This window comes from Podarcis bocagei (assembly GCF_964188305.1).
Source record: "Podarcis bocagei genome assembly, chromosome: 4".
Classification (NCBI taxonomy): Eukaryota; Metazoa; Chordata; class Lepidosauria; order Squamata; family Lacertidae; genus Podarcis; species Podarcis bocagei.
This window is the reverse complement of record NC_138128.1, coordinates 31,082,846-31,096,394: the sequence shown is the minus strand read 5'-3', so window position 1 is coordinate 31,096,394 and position 13,549 is coordinate 31,082,846. Positions and strand designations below refer to the sequence as shown.

At 41.9% G+C, this 13,549-nt stretch overlaps 1 protein-coding gene across 5 annotated transcripts in view; it reads left to right on the top strand.

Annotated features, from left to right (window-relative positions):
* NYAP2 (neuronal tyrosine-phosphorylated phosphoinositide-3-kinase adaptor 2) overlaps nt 1–12,048 on the top strand; it is a 152,176-nt gene extending 140,128 nt beyond the window's left edge. For 3 of the 5 annotated variants that reach the window (XM_081192593.1, XM_081192594.1, XM_081192592.1), the window contains 2 exons: nt 6,309–6,410; nt 11,490–12,048. In XM_081192593.1, coding sequence (XP_081048719.1) covers nt 6,309–6,410; nt 11,490–11,717 — 330 coding nt within the window. In that variant the 3' untranslated portion in view covers nt 11,718–12,048. The remainder of the gene's footprint in view (nt 1–6,308; nt 6,411–11,489) is intronic. The other 2 variants (XM_081192596.1, XM_081192595.1) reach the window with 1 other exon arrangement.
* Nucleotides 12,049–13,549: the final 1,501 nt, after the last annotated feature.

The following is a 13,549-nucleotide window of genomic DNA, read 5'->3' as shown; positions in this document are numbered from 1 at the left end:
GAAATTATCATTTTAATCAAGTTGAGAAAATAAATGTGGCCCACACAGGATTGCTCAGTTGCTTTCCTGTGGCTCTTCTGCACCTGCTGTTGAAATCCTTGTGCCTTTCTTTTCTCCTTTGGTGTACATTTATGTTTGACTCAGGGCAACAATTTTATAGGGTATTTACTCATAAATGGAAAAAAGAAAACAATGATTAAAAGTGGCATGAAGCAAAAGTTTATGGCAACATGGCAGACTGCCTGTAGTTTCGCCATTCCCTTGTGAAAGGAAAATAGAGAGCCTATTTATAATGTGCTATAAATAGAATGCCACTTCTTTCATCTAGCACACATTTCTCTTTTATCCACAAACACTGCTTTTTTGCCTTTCTGATATGTGAATTTGCTGGGTTTCACCCATGCGTCTTCTGTTTAAACTGTGTGTGTGAGAGAGGGAGACACCACACAGGACACTGTGAACAAAAGTACCGTTTTCTTTATCACCATCTCTTTTGTTACATCACAGACCGCTCTAGCCTTGTTGCCATGGTGACCATAATTTCATCAGATTCCCCCTCAAATGTTTGTAAAGCCTTATACAGTATATTGCACTTACTGCAACTGTATAGTATCTTGTCTGTATACTGTATGCCCATAAATATGTATATTTATTCACCCATGTATGTATGTATAGTTTGTTTATATATCTGTATATGTATGTGTGTCTCTTCATAGTCTGTCTCTGAAATGTTTGACTTCCTCACAAACATTATATGTCTGCAAGTTATGATGAAGTATGGATGCCAGCACTCACTTTTGATAACTTATAACCTTCATTTTGTCTTGTTAAACAATGAAAATAAAAACCTCGTGTATTTTAAATGAGAATTTTAAAACAGTGGTTACTTTTCTTTTACTTTCAAGCGTGGCCCCTTGGGATAGGGTGGGGTCATTTGTTTTAGCAGCCTGTGTGGGGATTCTTGGTTCAGGTGTAGGGTGGACAGCTGGAATGATTCCCTCTTAAGAGCAAAGGTCTCAGCGTATTGTATTATGCATGACATGAAAAAGGTAGATTAAAAAAAAGTCTCCCTCTGTCATACCAGAACCCATGGACATCCAGTGCATTTGAAGGTTGGAAAATTCAGGACGAACCAAGGAAGTATTTCTTCGCACAGCACATATTTAAACTATGTTATTCTCTCACTCCAGAGGCAGTGATGGCCACCAACTTTTGCTGGAAAAAGCAGGAGAAGAAAGTGCTCTTATGCCTGGCTCCTACTTGTGGGCTTCTCACAGGCCTCTGGTTGGCCAATGTGAGAAAAGGATATTAGACTATATCTGCTAATGGCTCAATCCAGCAGGGCTCTGCTTATGATCCCATGTTTATGTTCAGGGAGTGGAGAGCAACTGCCTGGGTTCGAGAAAGTGGCTTCCCAATGGTGAACAAGCCAGCAATCCTTAAAGGGAACAAGGTAGAGCAGCAGAAAAACAAGTATCAGTGCTGTGATATTAGACTGAAGGGTGGGAAAGCTGTACTATCTGTAGAGAATTGGCATAGAAACATTAAAGGGGGTAAAGGGGACCCCTGACCATTAGGTCCAGTCGTGGCCGACTCTGGGGTTGCGGCACTCATCTTGCTTTATTGGCCGAGGGAGCCGGCTTACAGCTTCCGGGTCATGTAGCCAGCATGACTAAGCTGCTTCTGGCGAACCACAGCAGCGCACAGAAACGCCGTTTACCTTCCCGCCAGAGCGGTACCTATTAATCTACTTGCACTTTTGACGTGCTTTTGAACTGCTAGGTTGGCAGGAGCAGGGACCGAGCAACGGGAGCTCACCCCATCACGGGGATTCAAACCGCCGACCTTCTGATTGGCAAGTCCTAGGCTCTGTGGTTTAACCCACAGCGCCACACGCATCCCTTTTATAGAAACATTAGTGGTGCCTCAATGTTAGTCCCTCACTGGGGGAATCTCAGTCTATCACTAGCAGTCCCATTATATCATTGCCCATACATGGACAGAGATGGAAAACTCAGATACAAGAGGCGAATTCATAAAGCATAGGGCTTCTCCACAGAGTGTTGCATTTAGCCATCATTTCCTTCTCCTAGCCTTAGGCACCACAGAGGGAAGCCTAAACACCATTCCCACACCTGGGTATTTCGGTCTTTGCTCAACTAGTTTGGGTTGTTTAGTTAAGCAGCAAGGGTTGTTACTCTTAAGTTCTCTTCTAACAAATAATGAAGGTCGCAGCCTTGTAGTTATATTCTTAGTTTTATATTCGTTTCTTTTGCAAGGTTCATAATTACATGCTAGTTACCATGGGCTATAGGCACTGATATGTGTTTCAGATAATTAAAAGCAGACTCAATAAGCTATATCATGGTGTGACTTTTCGCAGCCAATAAGAATGGGCATTAAATAGTATTCATAGTATTGAGTTAAACTTGTTAGGGTTAGGCATTCTTGTTAAAATCAAAATTGTAAACAAATGAAACATTTCTAACCCTGATCATTGCTAAATTAAAGTTCATCCTGAGATATTTTCTGTTTCATAGGGCTGATGTTGGTAAATCACACATTGTAAAATTTGGCTTAATGTACAAAGGCGTTTGGTTTTAATATTTACCTTGGCCTCTTTGGATTTCCTTCATTCTCTTAGAATATGATATGTGCCTCTTTTCTTCTTCTTGCAACTGGGGTAATTAGAGATTGCTGTGCAGATGAGGCCAAGTTGATCTAGGACCCCCAACTCTCAATAATTTTATCTATGTCTATAACCATGTCCCACTGTAACCCCACTCAGATCAAAAGCATGGCAGCAGTGAGTAGCCCAAAGTCTCAATGAAAAGAATCCCAGACGTACTAGGTGTCAAAAATCTCATCATCTCAAAGTCAATGTTTCCGTCTTCATTTTAGCATGCTTGTCATTAAAAAAGAAGAAAAGAAATTGGGTGGATTGTGCTAAGATTGTTGATTATATTCACTGAGTAAAAATGCATTTAAGGTGATGGAATCTATCACAGTTCTCAACACGATCATTTTCACAGTCCCTGGTTAGGTAAATAATACATGGAAACTAGCTGTTGCCCTCCAGCTCATAATATGTTTCCATAGTGATGTTTGGCTCTGAGTACCACTCCACAGCCCCACTTTAACATCCTATTCCCCACACTGGACACCTGCCACAAAGAGGCTCCAGATGAAATCTTGGCCAGCCTCCATTCTGTTCTTACTGGACATACAGATGATCAGTAACACCAGACTTTACATTGGGCACATAAGTGCTTTGCTGGATTACAGCCTCTATTAGGAACTGTCTGTGCTAACATAAGGCATATTTACTTTTTAAGGGTAATAACTTCCATTCAATTAGTGTTAATTTTATTATTTATCTTTGGGGACTTGGTCCAGCTGGATTGCTCTAACTGAACAATAAATTACGGCAGCCTCGTGTACCTTCTTTCTGGAAGGACAACACATTTTCACAAAAAGAGGTGGTGGGTGGTTGTTCTAAAATAATAATTTTTGATTGCCAAACTCGAAATCCCTCTTTTGTGCAAGACCTTCCTTCTGTAGGTTAACTTTTTCTTCTTCATCTTCAGAGACTCAGTTTTAGCCTGTAGCTTATGGGATTAGGGAGGAAGTAACTTAGAAGGATGGATTCTGGAAACCAACAACAACAAAATGAGTTGAGGATATGTTCCACCAGAGGTTCTTGGGAATTCAATCTGATCCAAATCTCTCTCGGGTTAATGAGATTCATTCTAGTGACTTAGAAGAAATTTTACTCAAGCCTTAAGTGTTGAAGGACACAGTCACTAGGGTAGGAAATTCTACACTGGACAGTGCTTGGACTACTTACTGTGTGTGCTCAAGTTTACAAAGTGCTTCAGAATCCTGCCCTGCTCAGGTGGTCACAACAAAGCACTGATAATTGCTTGGGGGAGAAGAGCAGGGTTGTGTGTGCTTGTCCTGCCCCCACCATCACATCCCACCCAAAGGCTCTCAATGGGTTGAGGGCATATTGCCGCAGGGCAGCCTGCTGAATGTATGTTGACTCTTCCCAATGACTGCCTGTTTTAATGAAAAAATGAATGTAAATATATTTCCACTGCTGTTCTTTTTAGCGCAAGAAATAAGCACTTTGCCAACAGAACATTAGTTCCATGTTGGAAAATACAGCTGACCTGTGAAGATAACTTCCAGATCCTTTGTCTGGTCCTCCCCTGTTCCACGAGTCCCTTCACAGCATAACTTGCGGAACTCCAAATGCCAAGAATTATCTCCTCTTACTCTCTTCTGACAGAAAATGAAAATACTCCCATTTACTTCATTGTGCAGGAGGGAACTGAATTTACTGGCAGTGACTTACCTTGAGTCATGCTGCCTGCTGCTCTGTGACTCACTTCGATGTTAAGGATTTGTCACCTGAGGAGTGGGGAGAATCTTTCCTTTTTGCTTAATCTTGCATCCTTTTCAGATGTGGGAGGCATCAATTTAATAAGCCTAAACATTCTCAGATGACAGAACAGTGATGAATTAAACCTTTAGGTCTCAGACATAAAACAATCTGTCCCTGTGTCATTCAAATGACTTCAATGTTTTGATATTATCTCGCGTGTGCTTCTTAATAATAATTGTACTGTGACTCTTCCCTTCTACAGCCTGTTTTCTAGCCCTACTCAAGGGATGGAGATCCTGTGGTCCTCCAGGAAAGGTCCTAGAACAGATAATGTTCTAGTGTGATTACAAAGACCCAGCATGGGTTTCTCAAAAACAAGTCATGCCAGATGAATCTCATTTCTTTTTCTGATACAGTTACGAGCTTGGTGGATCAGGGGAATGCTGTGGATGTAGTGTATCTTGATTTCAGTAAAGCTTCATATTTTTGTGGAGAAGCTGTAAAATGTGGGTTGTACAAGGTAACTGTTAGTTAGATCTGTAGCTGGTTAATTGACCAAACCCAAAGAGTGCTCACTAATCGTTTCTCATCAACGTGAAAGAAGTGACAAGCAGATGTCACAGGGTTCTGTCCTAGGCACACTGTTGTTCAACTATGTGAAAATGATTTAGGGATCTTAGTAGACCACAAACTGAACATGAGTCAACAGTGTGAAGCAACAGCAACAAAAAGAGTGGGGGGGGAGGCTAATGCTATTCTAGGCTCTATCAACAGAAGAATACTGTCTCAAATGAGGGAAGTCATAGTCTTGATCTATTCTACCTTGGTCAGACCACATCTGGAGTACTGTGTGTATTTCTGTGCCACAATTTAAGAAGGATATTGACAAGCAGGTATGTGTACAGAGGAGTTTCACCAAGATGATCAAGGGTCCGAAAACTACTACTTAAGCCTTCTGAGGAATGGTAGAGGGAGTTGGGCGTATTTAGCCTGGAAAAGAAGAGACTGACAGCCATCTTCAAATATCTAAAGGGCTGTCACATAGAGGATAAAGCAAACATGTTTTCTCCTGCTCTGGAGGGTAGGGCCCAAACCAATAGCTTCAAGTTACAAGAAAGGAGATTCCGACTAAACATCAGAAAGAACTTTCTGATGGTGAGCTGTTCAGCAGTGGAACTGACTCCCTTGGAAGGTGGTGGTGGACTCTCCTTCCTTTGGGGTTTTAAAGCAGAGGTTAGATGGCCATCTGTCATGGATATTTTAGTCAAGATGCCGGCATTGCAGGGGGTTGCACTAGAGGGCCCTTTGGGTCCCTTCCAATTCTACAATATATGATGCTATGATTCTATTATTAGTACCCAGGGTTCATAATCTAACATGCCAGCCGTCTTGCTTCAAAAATCTGCAGGTAAATAGCAGAGACATCCCATATTTGTATAGATAATAGATTTGTACCAGAATTTGCTTATCTCATCAATATAACAGAAAAATGCATTCACCAGACATACTGAATCCAGGAATTTAAAGAATTCTATGCCTTAATTGTTCAGTCAGAGTTGGCAAGTAGTGCCCTCACTTTTTCCCTCTTTACAGCAAACGGTAAGTGATTCCTTCAACAAGCCTCTCCTTTTTTTTTTTGTTTGCCTGATGACAGCTCTACAAAAAGTGAAAAGCGTTGCACTTTTCAGGAAACCACCTTATGGGTTCCTTTATTTTTGGACACACTGGCCATTTCGAAACGACTGCATTTTTAATTAAATTCAGCCATCGCTTCTGTGCATCCTTTCATCTCACATTGGTTTGTCCATTTTGTTCCTGTGCAGCAATTGTGGAAAAGAACTTTGTTTTGATACGTAATGAACTCCATGATCACACCCATATCATTTTATTTGGTTCTCCCCCATACCTACTCTAAATGTAGAATCAACCCCACTGCACACCCAGTAGGAGAGGGAAGAAACCCACCAGAACCAGGAGAGAACAACCACTTCCACAGCCTAGTAGCGTAAACAATTACAGTAAAGTAAGTGTGATAATGCAATACTGGGGGAAAGTATGGAAACACCTACTGAAGTGTGGGCATGTCTCAGTGACCAGAGCTTCAAATGCTGCCATATGGACAAAGAGGTGGGAAAGGCTTTTCTTCTGATGAAAACTAAGAAGGATTTTTTTTTTTTTTTGCGCTATGATGTCAGCCACCTTGTCCCAGGGAGCTGCAGCTGGGAGGGTTTTTGCAGCACAATGGCTCAGCATTGTTTTTAAAAAGTTCTACACGGAGAGAGAAAATGGAAGACAATGTGCCCCGTTTCTGCTGTGGACAGCAATGCATTTATTTGTTTATTTATTTATTTACTTGAGAATAGCTCTGCAGCTGGGGAAAAACAGTAGTATCTTGCCCATCCACAAGGCGAAGCAGAATTAAGGTGCTGTGGAGCTGGGGGTGGGGGAGTGAGAGGGGAAGATGCTTCTACCCATCTTTAGGAGTTCCAGCACTGTGCTCTGGAAACATGCGAGGTAAGGCTGAGGGGTCAAGTCAGCTAGCTCCGCCTCGCCCATCACCATTCTGGTCATCCCCTACAACTCTTGGAGGTGATGAGAGTGACAGTGAGGAGAAGAGGGCTAGAACACTCGAACCCACAGCCTTTTCCTTCCCCTTGCATGCTTGAAGAATGTGGTGTGGGGAGTTCTGAAGATAGCTAATGCTATACCATAACATAATAAAAAAGTAAAGGCACCCCTGACCGTTAGGTCCAGTCGTGGCCGACTCTGGGGTTGTGGCGCTCATCTCGCTTTATTGGCCGAGGGAGCCGGCGTACAGCTTCCAGGTCATGTGGCCAGCATGACTAAGCTGCTTCTGGCGAACCAGAACAGCGCACGGAAATGCCATTTACCTTCCCGCCGGAGTGGTGCCTATTTATCTACTTGCACTTTGACGTGCTTTTGAACTGCTAGGTTGGCAGGAGCAGGGACCGAGCAACGGGAGCTCACCCCGTGACGGGGAATCGAACCGCCAACCTTCTGATCGGCAAGCCCTAGGCTCTGTGGTTTAACCCACAGCGCCACCTGCGTCCCTATAACATAATAGATCGATTCATATTTAGGTACACTCTAACTAGAAGTTCCCCTTCTCAATCTTCCATCGAACGAGAACTGCACTGAAACACAGCAAATGCTTCCATTTATTTCAGTGGGGCTTGTGCAGATGCACTTTTTGTTCAATTAGGCATGGTACATGTAATAAGTTTATTATTACAAAAGAGAATCAGCTGCTGAAGCAGAATCACATTCATATAATGATAAGGCTTTTGTCTTCTTCTTTTACTTTTATTAATATCATTTTTTCCACCTCCATAATCTCTCTATATTTTTGGTCACTTTTTCGTTTGCAGAAAAAATGTGTTTTCTTATAGGTGTTTCCATATTTTTTTTCACTCGTGCTTTGTGTATTGAGTTATTGACTTTGTGTACAGTGTTGACACCGTTTGTTTCTTGTGGTGCGTGTTTGGTGCTTTCAGTGCTGAGAGGCACTAAAAGAAGATCTGCATATTGAAATGCTGATATTATTGCCTCCATTGAGAGTCACATTTTATTGAAACTAACTAGCCATAAATGTCTGAGTAGGAATGAACAATTTAATCAGCTAATCAGTGGACCTAATTTGATTAATTGCAGATTAAAAAGATGAAATTACATTTGAGATGTGCCCTCTGAAAGGATGCTGAGCACTGATAGCATTGTGGTAGACAAGCTTAGCACATCTCTTGATTGAGGAAATGCATTTTATCTAGTTTTCATTTAACAGACAAAATATATTTATTATTTAGTCATACAAAGGTTTGTCAGTTCTTACATACTATGCGATACTTTAATTGATGAACGAGTCAGTTAATTTGCTCAGAGGCAATAAAATTAATTGATTTAAAAACCCTTTAATTAGTCGACATTGCAGTGCCTGACATTTTTAAAAGCTCGTACTAATTCAGAGAAATATTATTTTTTTTGTCTTCCAAGCATTAACGGCACTCCTATTTCCTCTTCAGGAAATGATTGAATCGTGTAACCCTTCTTCAGAATGCAATGTTACTACCCAATAGTAAGAAAGAACACAGGCTTGTTGTATTCCTCTTCTTCGGACTGATTGACGTTGCAGCTGAGTATGTTATGCTCGGACATAACTGGGTGCTCAATGCAAGACCTGGTTCAATGTGAGCAAAGAATGATGGGGTTGGAACCAGTGGCGTGTGGTGAAATTTTCCGTAGGGGAACAGTTGGGGCCAGAGGCACCAGATTGTGAGCATGATTGCGGGTGGTGGTGGTGCAGGGAACATCCTGACGTCCTGATGTCGTGTGCATGAGCATCGCACCTACCTCCCTAAGCCAAGCAGAAAATTCCCGGGCTTTGGGAATGAGGCACCAGGCCTCTGACAGGATGCTGGAGCCCTGCTTCCTCCTTCCCAAATCCAGGCAGGCTTTAGAAAGGTGGTAGGAAAGCTCTTGGACCTTGTAGAACATCAATCCTCCCTCCCTAAGCTGGGCAGAAGCTTCCCGGGCTTTGGGAAGGAGGCGCTGGGCTTTAATACTTTAATACTCTAATTTACCAGAAATATTTAAGGGACTAGCCTAGCCCCCTAGTCCACGGACCACACACCACTGGTTGGAACTGCCTGTGTAAATCAATTTAAAACAGCTCCCTCCTACATCCCTACCTCAATTCCCCAGCTTTCACACATCATGAGAACAGTCTTAATGCTATGGAAGCTATGGCCATTTTTGTGGTTTCTGTTTACCAAAACAACTGTTTACCAAAATCTCAAGGCAGATGCAGAGGCACCCTGAGCCCTCTTCCATCGCTGCAATGCTGTAACACTGTCGTCATGTGGGGGGAGAGGGGGTTAAAGGGATATGTGCACTACCTCTGCTTTACCTCATCAGCAGTCTCAGTGCCCCCCATGAATTTGGGGGCAACTGTGTGAAGCTGGGGTCTCCTGCATTAATAAAGGATCCCCACACATTTTTGGACCCTGATTTTCTAGGGTTCTGACTATGGGCATATAGCCACCCACCAAACCATGGAGGGTGATGATAATGATGGAGGGATGGTGCAGTTAATGTGCTCACCTTGCAGGGCCACCCAATGATCAGTTTCATGGTACCTGAATGTGCCTTCAGTCATTGTTGACTACAGAACTGAGGGGGAATAAGCACGGTTGCCAAGGTGACCATCTGGTACCTGAACAATATTATGTTACATTTAGTGAGCCCTTCAGAATCATCTTTACTCTTTGGTGTGCATCTATAGTTTTCTTTTGCTGTGATTTGGCACCCAACTGAATTTTGCCCTGTACTTAAACATTTGAAGAAGCTGTCAGATGGCTAATCATTGGGGTTAACTCTGCACCTTATTGTGATCTTCTCTTATGGGAACACATCACTGGGAGGATTTTTACATGCTGAACGCACATGTACACACACACTCTATCTTTCTCACACACAGACTCACACATGCTGGAAGTCATAAAAATAAAGGGGAATTTGCCATACAAATGGAAACCAAGCATTGCTCCAGGGCAAAACTCTAAAAGATCAGTCCTGAATGGGGGAAGACCAGTGGGGAGAGAGACTCTGAGAGAAAAGACAAGCAGAAGGCTGAGCTTCACCATTTTTTCTCCTTGAGAGAAGAAAGTTGCTGCTCTGGCACATGGGCTTTTTGAATGAGAAGAGAAGTCTAGGGGACAGAACATAGGCCAGGTCTATATCAGCTTCTCCTGTTTCCAGAAAATATTCTCCCCTGCAAAACTGAGGGGAGGCAGGAGGAGATATTTCTCCAAAATTATGAGGGGATGATTGTTGCTTACCATATTGAATATCACTTGGAAGTGCAGCCAGTGGGAAACTCTGAAGAGAGTCATCTTCCACTCTCATTGGCTGCACTCCCCAGCATGTTTAGAGAACAACACAGTGATGTCATATGACCTTGATCCAGGACTTTTTTCAGCCGGAACTTGCCGGAACTCAGTTCCGACACCTCTCAGGTGGGCGCCATTGCCATTATAAGAGAACAAGGGAGGTATTCACGGTGAGTTCTGGCACCTCTTTTTCTAGAAAAATAACACTGCCTTGATCCCTACCTTTTCCAGGAAATGTGCCACTATGTGAATCCTCATTTTTCAGAGTTGCAAAACATGCAGGGGTTTCTCTGCAAGCACAGAAGGCTCCCCACTTCACAAGTTCACCCTCCAACATGAGGAGGGTGACTGGAATAACAATGGAGATGAATCTAGCACACTCGTTCCCACTGCCCCTCATGTGTGTTTAGTTAACTCAAATGAAGAATGATGAAGATGGCTTCTACATACAGAAATTCACTCACAATCTTTTGTTTGGTCTAAAGAAAATGGTTCATTACATGCACAAAATTTCCTGTATCACTTGAATCAACAAGTGCGGAAACTGCAGGATCGAATTCTCTCATTTTAAAACTCAGCGGATGTACAAAGAAAGAAAACACAAAGAAGATTTTAGGAGTTTGTTAAATAAATAATAAAAAAGAAGACCTTACCCTTCTCTTTAGCATGCTAGTCTTCCCTTGTGTAAAGATTTTCCTTCCAGTGACAAAAGTTCAAACAAGAAAACCCTACCACTACCTGCAGCCTTACATGGTTCCATCCAAGAACTGTTGCATAAAGGAACATGGGAAGTCTGCCTTATACAAAGCCAGATTATTGATCTGTCTGTGTCAGTCTTGTCTACACTGGCGGCTAGTGGCTTTCCACTATTTCAGGCAGGGGACATTTCCAGTGCTACTGGGAGATGCCTGGGTTTTGAACATGGGACATTCTGCATGCTAAGTAGGTACTGAACTGTCTAGCTATGGTCCTTTACCGTTCTAGCTATCAGCCCTAAATTTCTTATGTATATTTAACACAGAACTTGTGCCCATTGTTGGTCTTGGGGGTGAAAGTTAAAGGTGCCCGATTGCATAGTTTCTGGTTTTCTTTCTTTTTTTCTCCTCCAGTGATTGCCGTAAGTATTTTGAAAATGCTTTCTGAGAACCAGCACTACCACTTTGCCTGCAGTTAAACTCTTGTGCCTTTTTTAATAGGTGACATGTATGCAGTGGTTGCACGGAGACCATACAATGCTGGAAATGATTGAGAAAAAACGTTGCCTGTGCAAAGAAATCAAGGCACGGCAGAAATCCGAGAAAGGACTTTGCAAACAGGACAGCATGCCTATCTTGCCGAGTTGGAAGAAGAACACAGGGTCCAAGAAGTACAGCCCCCCTCCATATTCCAAGCAACAAACAGTTTTCTGGGACACTGCAATATGATAGGAGCATGAGGGGCTATCTTCCGCACATTGCTAAAACATGCACTGTCAGCCTATCTTCCTAATAAGGTGGTGGCTGGGACTTAATTTTCAGGTGAAGAACTACCTAGGGATAAAGCTTGCTAAAGCGGTACCCACCTGTCAATCAAAAGAAAAATCTATGTCTCCCACTAAATGAAGGCATGCACATTTTTGAGGATTCTTTGGGATCCAGAAAAAAAAATAGAAAGATGTAAATATTTTGCCAATCTCTTAAAAAAAACTGAGACAATACACTATTTAAAATATAATGCAAACATGTATGAAGAATTTTGCTCATAAACTGTTCTAACTGTTTTCTATGTGTTACCTTTATGTTTTGGGGTTTGTTTTTGTTCTTTTTAAAAAACCAATTTAAAATTATCCCATAAGCCTACATTCTCTATCTTGACATAAGCATGTGGTTGTACATTTTTGATTTAACAGTAACAAACCGGTGCTAGGGATGTAGAAGTGAAATTAAATAATAATTTTAAAAGAACTCATTTGATTTCATTTTCTGTATACTGTTTGGCAGGAAGGTGGATGGAACTGCAAGCAAGGCAGGTAAAACAGTATTCATTCAGATGTCGGAATTATGTTAACAATGTGTCATTTTTTAAAAAACAACAACGTATATTTGCTATTGTAAAATTGTATTAACGTATTAGAAACAACTGCAATTTACCAAGCGCGACTGCTTCACAACCTCCTGCCTCAGCCTTGCTAACATGGCTGGAGACTGTCTAATGGCTTGTACCATAGGGCCCTGATCCAAAGACCTGTCTGTGCAGAAGCTGTGCAAGGATTTTTTCCTGCCAAACAGCATTCAGTCCATTAGAGGGAATTGGTGGTAGCGAGAGGGTGTCTAAAATCAGCCCTGTACTCGAACCCCATCCTTCCAGATAGGTTGTCAGAGCTAACAACTCAGCTTAGTGAGATGTTTGTATAGCAGATGCAGGAATATTGCATGTTGGTATGGTGGGCAGGGGTTAAGCCTTGACCACATAACTTTGAGTAAACAATAATGCAAGGAGGATCTGCACACAAAAATAGACTACTTCACATGGATCAACCGTCTGGATCAGGGTGTACGTCTTGAGCAAAACGGATCAAGTAGTTTAGCTAGAAATGTGAGTTAGCTTTGCTGCAGAAAGGTTATCTTCAACTGAGAACTCTTCCTTCTTCTATTCAGATGATTTGTGGAGACCAGGGTTCACTGTGATTAAGGAATTGTATACATCACATGATTCAGTTATCCTCTATTCATTTAGCAGGTTGAAATGGTGATAATGCAGCTCTAATTCCCATCCTCATTTGTCTTGGGTCCCTGAAAGTAAAGGTAACAAAAAAAGAAAATCCGTTCACAATGTTCACGTTACTTTTCTAATATATCGTATTTTGTGTCCAGTTATAGAATGAGTTAGTGTGAAATCTCACTAAAGTCAATGAGAAAGGTTGACTTCATCTTGGAAAGTCTGACCCTTTGGATTGGGTCTGTAGAGCACATTTCTCTCAAGTAACCATTGTCGTATTCCTGGTTGATCCTGTAATTGGGTCATAGTCCTCTGTGACATCACACCCATCTTACTAGACTATAATGTCATGACCAAAGAATTATGACCTCTTGGTTTTAGCAGGAGAAAGAGATGGTTTATATGCTGTACATGAGGGTGAGATCTGTGCATTAAAGTATCTTCTAGAAGGCACTGTGTAGGATAAGATTTTTAAAAATCCATATTGCCGTAGAGTTGATGTGATCACATATATTTTATATATTTAAATTTTTATCGATGCTTCTAAAAGTTTGGCAGC